The sequence below is a fragment of the Passer domesticus genome, unplaced genomic scaffold (genome assembly GCF_036417665.1).
Source record: "Passer domesticus isolate bPasDom1 unplaced genomic scaffold, bPasDom1.hap1 HAP1_SCAFFOLD_105, whole genome shotgun sequence".
NCBI classification, from domain to species: Eukaryota; Metazoa; Chordata; class Aves; order Passeriformes; family Passeridae; genus Passer; species Passer domesticus.
Window position 1 is genome coordinate 218,837 of NW_026989906.1, and position 19,302 is coordinate 238,138.

General features: G+C 48.7%; 1 protein-coding gene across 1 annotated transcript in view; it reads right to left on the reverse strand.

The window, feature by feature from the left end:
* The window catches only part of LOC135291705 (maestro heat-like repeat-containing protein family member 1), a gene marked incomplete at its 5' end in the record, with an annotated part of 31,736 nt that extends 12,440 nt beyond the window's left edge, over positions 1 to 19,296 (reverse strand). The window contains 12 exon segments of the mRNA XM_064405966.1: positions 653 to 790; positions 4,643 to 4,812; positions 8,525 to 8,690; positions 10,779 to 10,951; positions 13,511 to 13,531; positions 13,533 to 13,664; positions 15,362 to 15,474; positions 16,506 to 16,593; positions 16,595 to 16,642; positions 17,151 to 17,255; positions 17,826 to 17,933; positions 19,201 to 19,296. Of these exon segments, the coding sequence (XP_064262036.1) occupies positions 653 to 790; positions 4,643 to 4,812; positions 8,525 to 8,690; positions 10,779 to 10,951; positions 13,511 to 13,531; positions 13,533 to 13,664; positions 15,362 to 15,474; positions 16,506 to 16,593; positions 16,595 to 16,642; positions 17,151 to 17,255; positions 17,826 to 17,933; positions 19,201 to 19,296 (1,358 nt within the window).
* Positions 19,297 to 19,302: the final 6 nt, after the last annotated feature.

Here is a 19,302-nt window from a genome sequence, read left to right on the forward strand (position 1 = left end):
GAATTCCATACTGGGATTAGAGACTGGGAATTCCACACTGGGATCAATGGCCCTGGAATTCCACAGGGGATTGGAGACTGTGGGAATTCTACAGTGGGGATCAGTGACACTGGAATTTCACAGGGGGATTGATAAAACCAGGAATTCCATCTTGGGATTGACGACACAGGGAATTCCAGAGGGGGACTGATGACGCTGGGAATCCCACAGGGAATCTGAGACACCGGGAATTCTGCACCGGGATTGGAGACACTGGGAATTCTGCACTGGGATCAATGGCACTGGAATTCCACAGTGGGTTTGGATGGATGGATCCACACTGGGAATTCTGCCGTGGGATCAGAAACTCCGGGAATTCCACACTTGGACTGACAGCACTGGGAATTCCAGAGTGGGACTGATGACACTGGGAATCCCATTTTGGGATCAGAGACACTGGGAATTCCACACTGGGATTGGAGACTTTGGGAATCCCATTTTGGAATCAGAGACACCAGGAATTCCAAAATGGGATCGGAGACACCGTGAATTCCACAGCAGGACCAACTTCCAGCTCCAGCTGCCTCCACCCCTCCACATTCCTGGGTTCAAGGTGATCCCACCCCACCCAAAAACCCCGGAATTCCCTGGGAATCTCCCCGGAATTCCCCACCTGGCCAGGAGGGCGACTCCGTCGTGGTGTCTCTCGGGAATTTCCATCAGTTCCCAGCCCCCGGCGCTTCCCACGTCCTGCACGACGTCGTCGTTCCCGGCCCGCGCCAGCATCGCCTTCAGCGTCTGCACGGCACCGCTGGAAAAGTGCGAGTGGGATGGGATCGGGATGGGATGGGACCTAGGGTTGGGTTCAAGATTGGGTCTGGAATTGGATCTGGGGTTGGATTCAGATTCAGTTTGGGATTAGGATGGGATCTGGGGTGGGATTTGGGGTTGGGTTCAAGATTGGGTCTGGAATTGGATCTGGGGTTGGATCAGATTGGGTTTGGGACTGGGATGGGATCTGGGACTGGGTTCCAACTGGGTTCAAGATTGAATCTGGAATTGGATCTGGGGCTGGATTCAGATTCAGTTTGGGATTGGGACTGGGGTTGGATTTGGGATTGGGTTCAAGATTGGGTCTGGAACTGGATCTGGGGCTGGATTCAGATTCAGTTTGGGATTGGGATCTGGGATTGGGTTCAAGATTGGGATAGGGTTCAGAATTGGGTTTGGAATTGGATCTGGGATTGGATTTGGGATTAGATTTGGGATTGGATTGAGGATTGAATCTGGGACTGGATTTGGGATTGGATTTGGGATTAATTTGGGACTGGATTGAGGATTGAATCTGGGATTGGATGTGGGACTGACTTCAGGATTTGGTTCAAAATTAGATTCAGGTTCAGAAATGGATTTGGGATTGGGTTTGGGATTGGATTTTGAATTGGATTTGGGATTGGATTCAGGACTGGATCTGGGATTGGATTTGGAATTGGGTTTCAGATTGAATATGGGATTGGGTTTGGGTCTGGGTTTGGGACTGGATTTGGGATTGGATCTGGAATTGCATTCTAATTGAGTTTAGGACTGGATTCAGGACTGGTTTTGGGATTGGATTCAGAATTGGATTTGGGATTGTTTTCAGGACTGGGTTTGGGATTGGATTTGGGATTGGCTCCGGCTCCATCCAGGATAACCCAAGGGAATTCCGTGCCTGACTTGGAGCCATTCCCAGCACACCGGGAACGGGATTCAAGACAAAAAACTGGGAAGGAAAAAACTCCGGAGCTACTTGAAGGATTTTTTTTTCATGGAAGGAACGATTTATAGGGCTGGGATTGCTCTGCCGCGGAGCAACATCTGGAAAAGATCCGTTATCCCGTCAAAACACCGGGAAGGGGAGCCAGGGATAAATCCCGGCTGTCGGAACGGGGACCCCACACACGAAGGGAATTCGGGATTGGCCTTCGGAGCTGCCGTCCCAGATTTCCCCACTGGGATTTGCCCCGTTCCCCTGGAATTTGTGGGGTGGGAGAACCCCAAGGATTCCAGGGCGGCCTCTGGAATGCTGGAAATTTGGGGAAATGACGAAAAACGGATCCCTGGAAAACATTCCCTGGGATCTGGAGCATCCTTGGATTCACGGCTGGATGGGATGGGACCATCCCAGAGATTTTCCAACCTTGGCCATTCAAAAAAATCCCAGATCCCATGGGGAAAACCCAAGGAAGAGGCCAAAAGGTGGATTCCCAATGGAAAATCCAGGAGTTTTCCTCAAAAAATCCTCCAGAGGAGCTGGGAAGATCCCAGTGGAGATTTCCTTGTCTTGGATGGCCCAGGGAAAAGTGGGACAAGGAATGGGAATGGCAAAATTCCAGGGAAAAAAAAACAAACCGGAGTGCTGGAGAGGCCTTGGAGCCTCTGGGATTAATTAATGACTAATTAAGGAAAGCTCGGGATCTGCCGTGCTTGGGAAATCCTGGAATGTGGGAATGGAGGGGATTTAAGGATGATCCCATTCTCATGGGAATTCTGGGACAATTTCTCTTATCCAGTGACAGGACAATTCCAGGCTGGGAATATTCCAGGGATGTCCTTGGAATGCTGGGGTGGAGGGAATTTCAAGATCATCCCATTCCAAATTTTTCCCTGGGACACTTCCCACTATTCCAGGATGGGACAATTCCAGGGATCAGGGAGCCATGGTTTCCCTGGAATGCACTCCCCCACGCCTCCTTTTTTTGGGAATCTGGTCCCACATTCTGACCCTGGTCCGGATGCTCCATCCCATTCCCACTTCCAGAATTCCCAACCCCAGCCTTGGATCCAAACTCCTGGGATCCCATGGTCCCAGCCCACCCCATCCCATTCACTCCATTATCACATTATCCCATAAATCCCATAAATCCCCTCCCATCCTAAAATCCCATAAACCCCATAAATCCCATCCCATTTCCATCCCATCATTCCCATTTCCATCCCTCTCCCATTCCCATCCCATCCCAACCCCATTCCCATTCCCAACCCCATTCCCCCCATCCCATTATCCCATTAATCCCACAAACCCCATTATCCCACCCCATTCCACAAACCCCATCAATCCCATAAATCACATTAATCCCATTCCCATCCCATCCCATAAAACCCATCCCATAAAACCCATCCCATAAATCCCATCCCATCAATCCCATCAATCCCATAGATCCCACCCCATTATCCCATTCCATTATCCCATTATCCCATCAATCCCACAAACCCCATCACCCCACCCCGTTTCCCCCAAAACCCCTTTTCCCATGGAAATCCCATGGAATTCCCACCTTTCCCCACGGAATTCCCACCTTTTCCCTACAGAATTCCTGTCTTTTCCCCATAAAATTCCCACCTTTTCCCCACGGAATTCCCAGTTTTCCCCATGGAATTCCCACAGAATTCCCACCAACTCCACATGGACTTCCTGCCCTTTCCCCACAGAATTCCCGTCTCTTTCCTATGGAATTTCCCCACAGAATTCCCACCCTTCCCTCACAGAATTCCCACCTTTCCCCACAGAATTCCCACCTATCCCCATGGAATTCTCCCTTTTCTCCACTTTTCCCCACAGAATCCCCACTTTTCCCCAGGGAATTCTCACTTTTCCCCACTTTTCCCCCATGGAATCCCTCCTTTTCCCCACTTTTTTCCCTATGGAATTCCCACTTTTCCCCAGGTACTTCCCCCTTCTTCCCCACTTTTCCCCATGGAATCCCCACTTTTCCCTGCAGAATTTCCACTTTTTCCCACTTTTCTTCAGGGAATCCCCACTTTTCCCCAGGTAATTCCAGCCTTTTCCCCCTTTCTTTCCCCACTGCAGCAGCAGCCCCGGGCCATTCCCACCTTTCCCCACACGGAATTCCCACCTTTCCCACATGGAATTCCCACTTTCCCTCAGGGAACCCCCCCTTTTACTCAAGGAATTCCCACTTCTCCCCCCTTTCTCCATATAATTCCCACATTCCCCCACTCTTCCCCATGGAATCTCCACTTTTCCCCAGGTACTTCCCCCTTTTCCCCCACTTTTCCCCATAGAATTCCCACCTTTCCCCACTTTACTCCATGGAATCCCCACTTTTCCTCAGGGAATTCCCCCACTTTACTCCATAGAATTTCCACTTTTCCCCATGGAGCTCTCCCTTTTCCCCAGGGAATTCCCAGTTTTCTTCACTTTTCCACATGGAATCCCCCCATTTTCCCCCATTTCCTCATATAATTCCCACTTTTCCCCCCTTTCCCCACACGGAATTCCCACCTTTCCCTCACGGAATTCCCACGTTCCCCACCTGCAGGGCTGCAGGCCGTCCCGCTCCCGGCCCCGCTGGGCTTTGGGGAGCCGCACGCCCAGGGCGCAGCCCAGGCAATTCCCACATGGAATTCCCCCTTTTCCCCATGGAATTCCCACATTTCCCACACGGAATTCCCAGATTTCCCCACAGAATTCCCACATTTCCCCCACAGAATTCCCACATTTCCCACCTGCAGGGCTGCAGGCCGGCGTGCTCCCGGCCCTGCAGGGATTTCGGGAGCCGCACGCCCAGGGCGCAGCCCAGGCAATTCCCACACGGAATTCCCACATTTCCCACACGGAATTCCCACATTTCCCCCACGGAATTCCCCCTTTCTTTCCCACCTGCAGGGCTGCAGGCCGTCCCGCTCCCGGCCCTGCAGGGATTTCGGGAGCCGCACGCCCAGGGCGCAGCCCAGGCGCAGCAGCAGCCCCGGGAAGAGCCGCGGGAATCGCTCCTGCACCGCGGCCGCCGCCTCCGGCACCGCCATCAGCTCCGCCAGCGCACACGTGGCCTGCGGGAAACCGGGAAAAGACCGGGAAAAGACCGGGCAAAGGCCGGGCAAAGGCCGGGGAAAGGCCGGGGAAAGGCCAGGGAAAGGACGGGAAAAGGCCGGGAAAAGGCCGGGGGAAGGCCGGGGAAAGGCCGGGGAAAGGCCGGGGAAAGGACGGGGAAAGGACGGGAAAAGGCCGGGGAAAGGCCGGGGAAAGGCCGGGGAAAGGCCGGGGAAAGGCCGGGGAAAGGCCGGGGAAAGGACGGGAAAAGGCCGGGGAAAGGCCGGGGAAAGGCCGGGGAAAGGCCGGGGAAAGGCCGGGGAAAGGCCGGGGAAAGGCTGGGGAAAGGCCGGGGAAAGGACGGGGAAAGGACGGGGGAAGGCCGGGGAAAGGACGGGGAAAGGACGGGGAAAGGACGGGGAAAGGACGGGGAAAGGACGGGGAAAGGACGGGGGAAGGCCGGGGAAAGGCCGGGGAAAGGCCGGGGAAAGGCCGGGGAAAGGCCGGGAGAAGGCTGGGGAAAGGCCGGGGAAAGGACGGGGAAAGGACGGGGAAAGGACGGGGAAAAGGCCAGGGAAAGGCCGAGAAAAGGCCGGGGAAAGGCCGGGGAAAGGCCGGGGAAAGGACGGGGAAAGGCCGGGAAAAGGCCGGGAAAAGGCCGGGAGAAGGCCGAGAGAAGGCCGGGGAAAGGCCGGGAAAGGACAGGGAAAGGACGGGGAACTGACGGGAAAAGGCCGGGAAAAGGTCGGGAAAAGGCCGGGGAAAGGCCGGGGAAAGGCCGGGGAAAGGCCGGGGAAAGGCCGGGGAAAGGCCGGGAGAAGAGGGATTGCCACCCCTCGCCCCGGCCCCGCGTCAACCCCTCATGGAGACACCGCACACTTGGGATTTTCCTGATCAAATTCCCGTGGATTTGGGGCTTTTTCTGTTGGAATTATCATGATTTTGGGGGTTTTCCTGATGGAATTCCCATGGATTTCGGGTTCTCTCCCATGGATTTGGTTTTTTTTTTCCCATGGATTTGGGGTTTTCTCCCATGGATTTGGTTTTTTTCCTGATGGAATTCCCATGGATTTGGAGTTTTCTCCCATGGATTTGGGGTTTTCTCCCACGGATTTGGGGTTTTCCTAATGCAATTCCCATGGATTTGCGGGTTTTTTCCCCATGGATTTGGTATTCTCTCCCAAGGATTTGGGGTTTTTCCTGATGGAATTCCCATGGATTTGGGGTTTTCTCCCACGGATTTGGGGTTTTTCCTGATGCAATTCCCATGGATTTCAGGTTTTTCCTGATGGAATTCCCACGGATTTGGTGTTTTCTCCCATGGATTTGTGGTTTTTCCTGACAGAATTCCCATGGATTTCTGGGTTTTTTCCTCATGGATTTAGGGCTTTTTCCCAATGATTTGGGGTTCTCTCCCAAGGATTTGGGGTTTTTCCTGATGGAATTCCTGTGGAATTGGAATTTTCTCCCACAGATCTGGGGTTTTTCCTCATGGAATTCACATGGATTTGGGTTTTTTTTTCCCATGGATTTGGAGTTTTCTCCATGGATTTGGGGCTTTTTTGCTGCAATTCCTGTGGATTTGGGCTTTTCTCCCATGGATTTGGGGTTTTTCCTGCTGGAATTCCCACAGATTTGGTTTTTTTTTTTCCCCATGGATTTGGGGGTCTCTCCCATTGATTCCAGGGTTTTTTCTGTTGGAATTCCTATAGATTTGGGGTTTTCCCTGCTGGAATTCCCATGGATTTGTGGGTTTTCTCCCAGGGATTTCGGGTTCTTTTCCCTGCTGGAATTCCCATGGATTTGGGGTTTTCTCCCATGGATTTGGGGTTTTTCCTGATGGAATTCCCATGGATTTGGGGTTTTTCCTGATGGAATTTCCCTGGATTTGGGGTTTTTCCTGATGGAATTCCCATGGATTTGGGGTTTTTCCTGCTGGAATTTCCCTGGATTTGGGCTTTTCTCCCGTGGATTTGGGATTTTTCCTGCTGGAATTTCCCTGGATTTGGGCTTTTCTCCCGTGGATTTGGGATTTTTCCGGCTGGAATTTCCCTGGATTTGGGCTTTTCTCCCATGGATTTGGGATTTTTCCTGCTGGAATTTCCCTGGATTTGGGCTTTTCTCCCATGGATTTGGGATTTTTCCTGCTGGAATTTCCCTGGATTTGGGGTTTTTCCTGCTGGAATTTCCCTGCATTTGGGGTTTCCCCAGCGGATCCGAGGGGCTCGCTCGGGATTTCTCCCTGATTTCCCGGGAATTGCTCCCGGATATCTGACGGATTCCAAAGCTGGAATTATCTGGGATGAAAGGAGGAAGCGTGGCACGATTTTCCCACCTGGGAAGGATTTTTCCACTCGGGAATCTTTTCCCACCCAGGAAGGATTTTTCCACCTGAGAACATTTTTCCCACCCAAGAACAATTTTTTTTTTTTTTCTCCTTGGAATATTTTCCCACCTGGAAAAATTTTTCTCACTCGGGATGGATTTTTCCACTTGGGAATTTTTCCCATCCGGGAATTTTTTTCCCACCCAGGAATATTTTTCTACCTTGGAATTTTTTCCCACCTGGAAATTTTTTCCCATCCAGGAACATTTTTCCCACCTGGGAATTTCTTTCCACCCGGAGACGCCATCCCAAATCCATCTCTTATTTTGGATTCCAGGGGTTCCAAAGCGGATTCCAAAGGGGATTTTTTGGGAATTCCTGGGGAATTTTGGCGGGAATTCCTTGGGAATTTTTTGGGGACATTTTTTTTAAATTTTTTTTTTTTTTTAAATTCCTGGGGAATTTTGGTGGGAATTCCTTGGGATTTCTTTTGGGGAATTTTTTAAAAATTTTTTTGGGAATTCCTGGGGAATTTTGGCGGGAATTCCTTGGGAATTTTTTTGGCTTTTTTTTTTTTAATTCCTGGGGAATTTTGGCAGGAATTCCTTGGGAATTTTTTTGGATTTAATTTTTTTGGGAATTCCTGGGGAATTTTGGCGGGAATTCCTTAGGGAATTTTTTTGGGAATTTTTTTTTAGTTTTTTTTTTTTTAATTCCTGGGGAATTTTGGCAGGAATTCCTTGGGAATTATTTTGGGAATTTTTTTGAAATTTTTTTTTTTTTTTTTAATTCCTGGGGAATTTTGGCAGGAATTCCTTGGGAATTATTTTGGGAATTTTTTAAAAAATTTTTTTGGGAATTCCTGGGGAATTTTGGTGGGAATTCCTTGGGAATTTTTTTTTAATTTTTTTGGGAATTCATTGGGAATTTTTTGGGGAATTTTTTAAAAATTTTTTGGGGAATTTTTTTTAAATTTTTTTGGGAATTCCTGGGGAATTTTGGTAGGAATTCCTTGGGAATTTTTTGGGGAATTTTTTTTAATTTTTTTTTTTTTAATTCCTGGGGAATTCCTTGGGAATTTTTTGGGGAATTTTTTAAAAATTTTTTTTTTTTGGGAATTCCTGGGGAATTTTGGCAGGAATTCCTTAGGGAATTTTTTTGGGGAATTTTTTTAATTTTTTTTTTTTTTTTTTAATTCCTGGGGAATTTTGGCCGGAATTCCTTGGGAATTTTTTTGGGAATTTAAAAAAATTTTTTTTTTAAATTCTTGGGGAATTTTGGCCGGAATTCCCAGGGATTTTTGGGGGAATTTTTTTGGGAATTTTTTTTTTAATTTTTTTTTTTTTTTGGGGAACTCCTGGGGAGTTTTGGGGGGAACTCGGGGGATTTTGGGCGGGGGCACTCACGGCCAGGGGCAGCGGCGTGGCCAGGCGCTCGGCGGCGCCGCCCGGCACGAAGGGCCGGCTCTCGGTGAAGGGAACCTCGCGGCCCAGGCGCGACACGAGCTGCTCCAGCACCTGCGGCGTCAGCGACGGCTCCGCGCCCAGCGCCCGCCACAGCGCCCGCGTCGGCCTGGGGGGGGGAGAAACGGGGGGGAAATGGGGATTTCGGGGGGAAAAAACGGGGATTTCAGGGGGAAAATGGGGATTTCGGGGGGAAAACGGGGATTTCTGGGGTAAAAATGGGGATTTTTGGGGGAAAAATGGGGGTTTTGGGGGGAAAAATAGGATAAAAATGGGAATTTCTGGGATAAAAATGGGGATTTTTGGGGTAAAATGGGGGTTTCTGGGGGAAAATGGGGATTTCTGGGGGAAAAATGGGATAAAAATGGGGATTTCTGGGATAAAAATGGGAATTTCTGGGGGAAAATGGGGATTTCGGGGGGAAAATGGGGACTTCTGGAGGGAAAAATGGGGATTTCTGGGGTACAAATGGGGATTTCTGGGGCAAAAACGGGGATTTTTGGGGTAAAATGGGGATTTCTGGGGTAAAAATGGGGATTTCTGGGGGAAAATGGGGATTTCTGGGGTAAAATGGGGATTTCTGGGGGGAAATGGGATAAAAATGGGGATTTCTGGGGGAAAATGGGGATTTCTGGGGGGAAAATGGGGATTTCTGGGGGAAAAATGGGGATTTCTGGGGTAGAAATGGGATAAAAACGGGGATTTCTGGGGTAAAATGGGGATTTCTGGGGGAAAATGGGGAATTTCTAGGGAAAAATGGGGATTTCTGGGGTAAAAATTGGAATTTCTGGGATAAAAATGGGGATTTCTGGGATAAAATGGAATTTTTGGGATAAAAATGGGATAAAAATGGGGATTTTTGGGATAAAAATGGGATAAAAATGGGGATTTCTGGGGTAAAATGGGAATTTCTGGGGTAAAAATGGGGAATTTCTGAGTTAAAAATGGGAATTTCTGGGGAATTTTTGGGATAGAAATGGGAAACTCTAGGATAAAATGGGTATTTCAGGGATAACACAGGGAATTTCTGGGATAAAAATAAGAATTTTTAGGACAAAAATGGAATTTGGGGATGGGGCTATAATGTTGGATTTGGGGCTGGATTTGGGATCGGGGCAAGATTCGGGATTTGGGGATCGATTTGGGATCGGGGCTGGATTTGGGATCGAGGCTGGATCTGGGGCTGGATTTGGGATTTGGGGTTAGATTTGGGATTTGGGGCAGGATTTAGGATTGGGGCTGGATTTGGGATCAGGGCTGGATTTGGGATTGGGGCTGTATTTGGGATCGGGGCTGGATTTGGGATTGGGGCTGTATTTGGGATCGGGGCTGGATCTGGGGCAGGATTTGGGATCGGGGCTGCATTTGGGGCTGTATTTGGGATCGGGGCTGGATCTGGGCTGTATTTGGGATCGGGGCTGGATTTGGGGCTGGATTTGGGATCGGGGCTGGATTTGGGGCTGGATTTGGGATCGGGCTGGATTTGGGATCGGGGCTGGATTTGGGGCAGGATTTGGGATTTGGGGCTGGATTTGGGATTGTGGCTGGATCTGGGGCTGGATTTGGGATCGGGGCTGGATTTGGGGCAGGATTTAGGATCGGGGCTGGATTTGGGGATGTATTTGGGATCGGGGCTGGATCTGGGGCAGGATTTGGGATCGGGGCTGCATTTGGGGCTGTATTTGGGATCGGGGCTGGATCTGGGGCTGTATTTGGGATCGGGGCTGGATTTGGGGCTGGATTTGGGATCGGGGCTGGATTTGGGATCGGGGCTGGATTTGGGGCAGGATTTGGGATTTGGGGCTGGATTTGGGATTGTGGCTGGATCTGGGGCTGGATTTGGGATCGGGGCTGGATTTGGGGCAGGATTTAGGATCGGGGCTGGATTTGGGGCTGTATTTGGATCAGGGCTGGATTTGGGATCGGGGCTGGATCTGGGGCAGGATTTGGGATCGGGGCTGGATCTGGGGCAGGATTTGGGATCGGGGCTGGATTTGGGGCAGGATTTGGGATCGGGGCTGGATTTGGGGCAGGATTTGGGATCGGGGCTGGATTTGGGATCGGGGCTGGATCTGGGTCTGTATTTGGGACCGGGGATGGATCTGGGGCTGTATTTAGGATCAGGTCAGGAATCCAGGACCCGGTCCCCGTTTGGGATGGGGGATCTGGGGTCGGGACCCCCCCGTATCCCCCGTACCCGTCGAAGGGCAGGGGGCTGCCCAGCAGGCAGCCCACGACGGCCTGGGGGTGCTGCAGGGCCAGCAGCAGCACCGCGCTCTGCGCCGCGCGCCGCAGCGCCTGCGCCTCCTCCTGCGGCAGCGCCTGCAGCCGCGCCAGCCGCGCCCGCAGCGCCGCCAGCAGCTCCGCAACCTGCAGCAGAAACAGTCACCGAAACGGTCACGGGGTGGGTTTGGGGTGGGGGCACGGGGGTGGGGTCATGGGGTGGGGTCATGGGGTGGGGTCACTGGGGTGGGGTCATGGGGTGGGGTCACTGGGGTGGGGTCATTGGGGTGGGTTTGGGGTGGGGTCACTGGGGTGGGGTCACTGGGGTGGGTCATGGGGGTGGGGTCATGGGGTGGGTTTGGGGTGGGGTCACTGGGGTGGGGTCATTCGGGGTGGGTTTGGGGTGGGGTCATTGGGGTGGGGTCATGGGGTGGGTTTGGGGGTGGGTCACTGGGGTGGGGTCATTGGGGTGGGTTTGGGGTGGGATCCTTGGGGTGGGGTCACTGGGGTGGGGTCACTGGGGTGGGGTCATGGGGTGGGGTCACTGGGGTGGGGTCACTGGGATCATCCTACATGGGATCCTTGGGGTGGGGTCATTGGGGTGGGTTTGGGGTGGGTCATGGGGTGGGGTCACTGGGGTGGGGTCACTGGGGTGGGGTCATGGGGTGGGGTCACTGGGGTGGGGTCATGGGGTGGGGTCATGGGGTGGGGTCATTGGGGTGGGGTCACTGAGGTGGGTTTGGGGTGGGGTCACTGGGGTGGGGTCATTGGGGTGGGGTCATTGGGGTGGGGTCACTGGGGTGGGGTCACTGGGGTGGGTTTGGGGTGGGGTCACTGGGGTGGGGTCATTGGGGTGGGGTCATTGGGGGGGTCACTGGGGTGGGGTCATGGGGTGGGGTCATGGGGTGGGGTCATTGGGGGGGTCATTGGGGTGGGGGCATGGGGTGGGGTCATGGGGTGGGGTCATTTTTGGGCATTAATTTTAGGAATTTTGGCACTGAATTTTGGGAATTTTTGGGGATTAATTTTAGGAGTGAATTTTGGGAATTCTTGGCAATTAATGTTATTAATTTGGGAGTGAATTTTGAGAATTTTTGGGCATTAATTTTAGCAATTTTGAGAATTCAATTTTGGGAATTTTTGGGGAATAATTTCATGAGTTTTGGGAGTGAATTTTGGGAATTTTTGGGGATTAATTCTGGGAATTTTTGGGGATGAATTTGATGAATTTTAGGAATGAATGTTGGGCACTGGCACCTTCTCCTGGAGCAGGGCCCCCCTCTCCCAGATGAGGGTGGGAATTTTGGGATTTAATTTAGAAAATTTCAGGAATTTTAGGAGCGATTTTCAGGAATTTTTGGGCATTAATTTTAGGAATTTTGGGAGTGAATTTTGGGAATTTTTGGGGATGAATTTGATGAATTTTGGGCATTTATTTCAGGAATTTTGGGAGTGAATTTCAGGAATTTTTGGGCATTAATTTTAGGAATTTTGGCACTTAATTTTGGGAATTTTTGGGGATGAATTTGATGAATTTTGGGCATTAATTTCAGGAATTTTGGGAGTGAATTTCGGGCATTTTTGGGCATTAATTTTAGGAATTTTGGCACTTAATTTTGGGAATTTTTGGGGATGAATTTGATGAATTTTGGGCATTAATTTCAGGAATTTTGGGAGTGAATTTCGGGCATTTTTGGGCATTAATTTTAGGAATTTTGGGGGTGAATTTTGGGCATTTTTGGGCATGAATTTTAGGAATTTTGGCACTTAATTTTGGGAATTTTTGGGCATTAATTTGATGAATTTTGGGCATTAATTTCAGGAATTTTGGGAGTGGATGTTGGGCACTGGCACCTTCTCCTTGGAGGATTCCCCCCCTCTCCCGGATGAGGGTGGGAATTTTGGGATTTAATTTAGAAAATTTCAGGAATTTAGAAAATTTCAGGAATTTTGGGACTGAATTTTGGGAATTTTTGGGCATTAATTTTAGGAATTTTGGAGTGAATTTCGGGCATTTTTGGGGATTAATTTTAGGAATTTTGGGGGTGAATTTGGGCATTTTTGGGCATTAATTTTAGGAATTTTGGGGGTGAATTTTGGGCATTTTTGGTGATTAATTTTAGGAATTTTTAGAGTGAATTTCAGGAATTTTTGGGCATTAATTTTAGGAATTTTTAGAGTGAATTTTGGGAATTTTTGGGCATTAATTATAGGAATTTTGGGAGTGAATTTTGAGCATGTTTGTGGGCATTGACTTTAGGAATTTTGGGAATTTTGGGGCATTAATTTTAGGAATTCTGGGAATTTTGGGGGTTGATTTTGATGAATTTTGGCGTTGAATTTCAGGAATTTTGGGAGTGGATGTTGGGCGTTGGCACCTTCTCCTGGAGCAGGGCCCCCCTCTCCCGGATGAGGGTGGCAATTTTGGGATTTAATTTAGAAAATTTCAGGAATTTTGGGAGTGAATTTTGGGAATTTTTGGGCATTAATTTTAGGAATTTTGGGAGTGAATTTTGGGAATTTTTGGGGATGAATTTGATGAATTTTGGGCATTTATTTCAGGAATTTTGGGAGTGAATTTCAGGAATTTTTGGGCATTAATTTTAGGAATTTTGGCACTTAATTTTGGGAATTTTTGGGCATGAATCTGATGAATTTTGGGGTTGAATTTCAGGAATTTTGGGAGTGGATGTTGGGCACTGGCACCTTCTCCTGGAGGATTCCCCCCCCTCTCGCGGAGGAGGGCGCTGCCGATGGCGGCGGCGGCGCGGGCGCAATTCTGCTCGGGATCCTCCCAGGCCTCCAGCAGCGCCAGCAGCAGCCCCAGCAGCTGCTCCGGGGGGATCCTCCTGCCCAAAACCTGCCACAAAACACCCCCAAATTTAAAAAAATATACTGCCAAAAAATCCACTTAAAATCCCAAAGAAAACTCAAAAAAATTCCTAAAAAAATACAAAAAATTCAAAATAAATCCCCCCAGAAAACCCCAAATACCACCCCCAGAAATTGTATAAACCTCCAAAAAATTCCCAAAAATCCCCAAAGAAAACCTGTCCAAAAATCCTAATAAAGCCAAAAAAAAAAAATTCCCAAAAAAATCCCCCCGAGAAATCCCAAAGTCCCAAAAATCCCCCAAAAATTCTGGGGGGGATTTTCCTGCCCCAAACCTGCAGAGAGGGGAAAATATGGGAAAATCACCTCAAAAAATTGCAAAGAAAAAGGGAAAAAAATAAAGCAAATATCCCAATGAAAATCCAAAATGAAAAAAAACCCCAATGGAACCTACCCCAAAAATTCCTAAAAAATAATAATTAAAAAAAAAAAACAACAAAAAAATCCAGGGAAAACCCCAAAAAGACCCAAAGAAACCCTCCTCAAAAATCCTATAAATAGAAAATAACCTAAAAACATCCTCAAAAAACCTCAAAGAAAATCCAAAAAACCCAAAGAAATCCTATCCCAAAAATGCCATAAATAAAAAAAAACCCTAAAAAAATCTTCAAAAAAATCCCAAAGAACCCCGCCCCCAAAATGCTGTAAATCCCAAAAAATTACCCCAAAATCCTCCCCAAAAACCCCCATAAAATTCTCAAAAATATCCCCCCAAAAGCTCAGAAAATTCCCCAAAAAAATCCCCTCAAAAAACCATAAAATTCTCTCAAAAAATCCCAGAAAATTCCCAAAAAAATCCCTCCCAAAATTCCATCAAATCTCCCCAAAAATTCCAGGGGGATTCCCCTCCCCAAAACCAGGGGAAGAAGAGGAAAAAATGGGAAAATTGGGAATTCCAGAGGGAGGGGAGCAGTGCTGGGAGAATTCACGAAAAAATTCCAAAAAATTCCAAAAAAAAAAAGCTAGAAAAAAAAAAATCCATCAATCCCCAAAAAATCCCCCAAAACACAGAAAAATACTCAAAATATTCTCCCTAGAGATCCATAAAAATAAAAAAAAATTCTCCAAACAATCCTGCAAACCCAAAAAAGTCCAAAATTCTCCCCAAAACCACAACAAAAGAACCCTGAAAATCCCCCCAAAATCCATAAAATTAAAGAAAAAAAATTCCAGAAAACTTCACCAAAAATCCCCCAAAATTCACATAAAATCAAAAGAAAATCCCTGAAAATCTCCAAGAGCTCACAAAAAAATTCCCCAAAATCCCAAAAAGAATCCACATAAAATCCCACCAAAAATCCATAAAATAAAAAAAGGATTTCCCCCAAAATTCCCTAAAATTCATAAAATTCAAAATCCTGTAAAATTCACATAAAAATCCCATAAATCCCAAAAAAATCCCTAAAAATGCTGAAAAATTCCCCCAAAAATTCCCAAAATGTTCTCCCCAAAAAGTCCCTAAAATGAAAAAAAACTCCCCAAAAATTAAAAAAAACCCAAAAAATTAAAAATAATTTTTTTTAATTCCCCAAATAATTCCCAAAAAATCCGCCTTCAAAATTCCACCGAACACCCCCAAAATTCCCAAAAAATTCCTAAAAAATTCCCACAAAATTCCCCAAATTCTCCAAAATTCCCCAAAATTCCCGAATTTTGGGTTCTCACCGTTCCCAGGGTGCTGCAGGTGTGGAAGAGGACGGAAAAATCGGGATTTTCCAGCCCCTCCTTGAGCGCCTCCAGCCCCTCCAGCAGCTCGTCCCGGTGATCCCGAGAAAATCCTGGAAGGGGAACAAGAATTCCGGGAATTCCCACCCAAATCCCCCCAAAGAAATCCCAAAAAATCAGGAAAAGCAGAAAATCCTGGAATTCTGGCCTTGGAAAAACTCCTGGGGGCCATCGGGACTTTGGAATCCCAGAGGAATTTGGGAATTTTTTTGCAGTTTTTCAGCTAAAAAAGATGGGGAAGGCCCTGAAAATCCCAGAATTGTTCGGGAAAGGAGAAAATCCAGGAATTCGGGCTTGGAAAAACACTTGGAATGCGCCAAATCCATCCAAGGTTGTTGTTATCCCAGAAAAAATCTGGGAATTTTGGCCTTTTTCTGATTTCTGGGGCAGACTCTTGTGGGTGAGGATCTGAAAATCCAGGAAAGTTTGGGAAAGGAGAAATTCCATGGAATTCCCTCCTTGGGATTGAACCCCAAAAACTCTGGAATTCCATGGAATTCCCTCTCCAGGTGCTTCCGAAATTCCAACGGGAAACAGCGCCCCCTACTGGACAACGCAAGAACTCCACGCTCCCAAAACCTCGGGAAAAACATTCCCAAAAATCCCCGAAAATTTCCTGGAATTCCGTGGAATTCCCTCTTTGAACGTTTGGAAAAAATGGAACTTGATGGGATGGAACCCCAAAACCTCTGGGAATTCCATGGAATTCTGTCTGCGGAAGTTTGGAATTTGAGGGGATGGAAACCAGAAAATGCAGAGAATTCCCCAGAAAAGTTGGATTTTGATGGGGTGGAGCCCCAAAATTTCCTGGAATTCCCTCTTTGAAAGTTTGTAAATGCCGGAATTTGATGGGTTGGAACCCCAAAAACTCTGGAATTCCATGGAATTCCCTCTCCAAAACATCCCAAAATTCCAAAGGGAAGCAGCGCCCCCTCCTGGACAACCCAAGAACTTCACCCTCCCAAGCCCAAAAAACTCGGGAAAACCATTCCCAAAAACCCCGAAATTCCTAAAAAACAGAGCTGAGGACCCCAGGGAAAGCTAGAAAACCAGGAATTTTGGGATTTTCGGGAATTTTCCTCACCTTGGTAGCAGAGCTGGATGCGCAGCAGGGCCAGGACGCAATCCAGGGAGTGGCGGCGGATTTGGGGAACGGGGTCGGAGCAGCGCGGGGGCCAGCAGGGCCAGGAGGGAGCCCAGGGCCGGGAACGGGGTCAGGGACTGCGGGAAATAAAAATGGGAATGAAAACCGGGAATGGGAATGGGAACGGGAATGGGGATGGGAATGGGGATGGGAATGGGAATGGGAATGGGGATGGGGAATGGGATGGGAATGGGGATGGGAATGGGGATGGGAATGGGAATGGGAATGGGGATGGGAATGGGAATGGGAATGGGGATGGGGATGGGGATGGGGATGGGAATGGGGATGGGAATGGGAATGGGGATGGGAATGGGGATGGGGATGGGAATGGGGATGGGAATGGGGATGGGGATGGGGATGGGGATGGGGATGGGGATGGGAATGGGAATGGGAATGGGAATGGGAATGGGGATGGGAATGGGAATGGGGATGGGAATGGAATGGGGAATGATTTCATATTTACTTTTCGTGTTTTCCACGTTACATATATGTATTATTTAATTTATTTTACTTTATCCATTCGATGTGTTACATTTAATTAGTTTAGCTAATTAGTTACGGTCACTAATTGCGTGCGGCACTCACGCAGACGCGCAGCTCCTGGAGGAAGTTTCCCAGCAGGGCGCGGCCGAGGCCGAGGGCGCGCTGGCGCTCCGGAGCCCGCGGGGAGCGGATCCAGGGCCCTAAGTGCTGGGAACGGGGAATCCTGGGATCCCAGGGAAATCCCGGAATTCCGGGGGAAAATCCCGGGATTCCAGTGGGAAAATCCCAGAGAGAAAATCCTCGGAATCCAGGGGGAAAATCCTGGGATTCCACAGGGAAAATGCCAGAATTCGGGTGGTAAAACCCTGGAATTCTGGCAGGAAAAGGCAGGAATTCTCAAAGGAATATCCTGGAATTCTGGTGGGACGAGCCTCCAAGAGAGGTGGTTCGGTAGTTACGGATTGATCCCACTTTTCCCAGGGATGGGCCCCCAGAGCTGTTCCATGGAATTTCCCCATTCCCAATTTCCCATTCCCCATTCCCATTCCCATTCCCATTCCCAGAATTCCCAGAACTCTCAGAATTCCCATTCCCAATTTCCCATGCCTTGCAATTCTCCCATTCCCATTCTGAATTTTCTCTTCCCATTCCCCATTCCCCGAACCTCAAAATTTCCCCATGATCCCAACAGATCCCGGAGCCGTGCCGCGCTTCCCGAAATTCCCGGAATTCCTGAAATAATTCCCAGAATTCCCGAAAATCCCCCCGGGCACTCACGGCAAAGAGCTCCTGGAGGCCGTTGGGGCCGCGGCGCCTCCGGAGCAGCTCCTGGAGCAGCTCCTGCAGAGCCCCCAGAGCGTCCTCCTGCAGATCCGGGGGGAAATCCTGGAAAAAATCCCGGAATTCTGGCCTTGGAGAAATCCCTGGAGGGCCCCAAGCCATCCCAGCCATGGTTATCCCGGGAAAAAAATGGGAATTTTGGGATTTTTCCCAATTTTTGGGGTCAAATTCTTGTGGAGGAGGGGAGGAGCGTGTTAAAAAATCCAGGAAATCTGGGAAAAGGAAGAAAATCTGGGAATTCTGGGCTTGGAAAAAACCTTGCAATTCCCAAATCCCTCCAAGGTCATGGTGATCCAGGAAAAAAAGTTGGAATTTGGGATTTTTTTTCCCGATTTTTGGGTCAAATTCTTGTGGACGAGGCCTTGAAAACCCCGGATTTGCTTGGGAAAGGGGAAAATCCTGGAATTCTGGGTTTGGTAAAACCCTTGGAAGTAGCAAAGTCAATCCGAGCCCATCGTTATCTCACAAAAAATTCAGGGAATTTGGGACTTTTCCCAATTTTTGAGGTTGATTCTTTTGGATGACCCCTTTAGAAATCTTGGAAAAGGAACAAAATCCTGGAAAATGCTGCAATTTTTCGGGATCAAATCATCTCCAAACCCATCCCATTCCCACTTCCCAAAATCCTGAGCAGGGGTTCCCAATCCAAGGATTTTTTTTTTGGGATAAATCTCCATAAAAAGGACCAAAACCCAGTGAAAAATGGGATTTCTGTTCCCAATTTTTCAGGTGTTCCTGCCCCTCATTAAAATTTCCTTAATTGCAGTCATGGAATTAATTGAAAGAATTAATTCCAGGGAGAAATGTGGGAAGCAGATGCTGGATTTAGGGAAAGGACTGGGAGACCTGCAGGAATTTTGGGAATGGGGAAAATGGGAAAATGCGGAAAAATGGGAATTAAAGGAATAATGGGAAAAGTGGGAATTTAGGGAATAATGGGAAAAGTGGGAATAGTGGAAATGGGAATTTGGGAATGGGAAATTTAAAATGGGAATAATGGGGAAAATGGGAATAATGGGAAAAATGGGAATTCAGGGGAAGAATGGGAATGGGAAATCAGGAATGGGAATAAGAGGAACGGAAATAAGAAAGGAAAAGGGAATAATGGGAATAATGAGAATAACGGGATGGGAATGGGATGGAAAATGGGAATTCCCACTTCTCCCACCCAGGAGCGAATTCCCAAAAAATCTGGAGCTGCCCCACCCCAGCCAGGACCCCCGGCAAACCCGGACTACGGGGATGGGAATTTCGGTGTTTTTTCCCCAAATCCCCGTTTTTCCCCCCGAGGGCGGCGCGGCGCGGCGCCCACCTGGGCCGGGGGCGGCTCCCGGGTCCTGGGGGGCTCGGCGGGGGCAGCCCCAGCACCGAGGCCAGCGCCGCCGCCAGCAGCTCCGAGCGCTCGGCCTCGCCC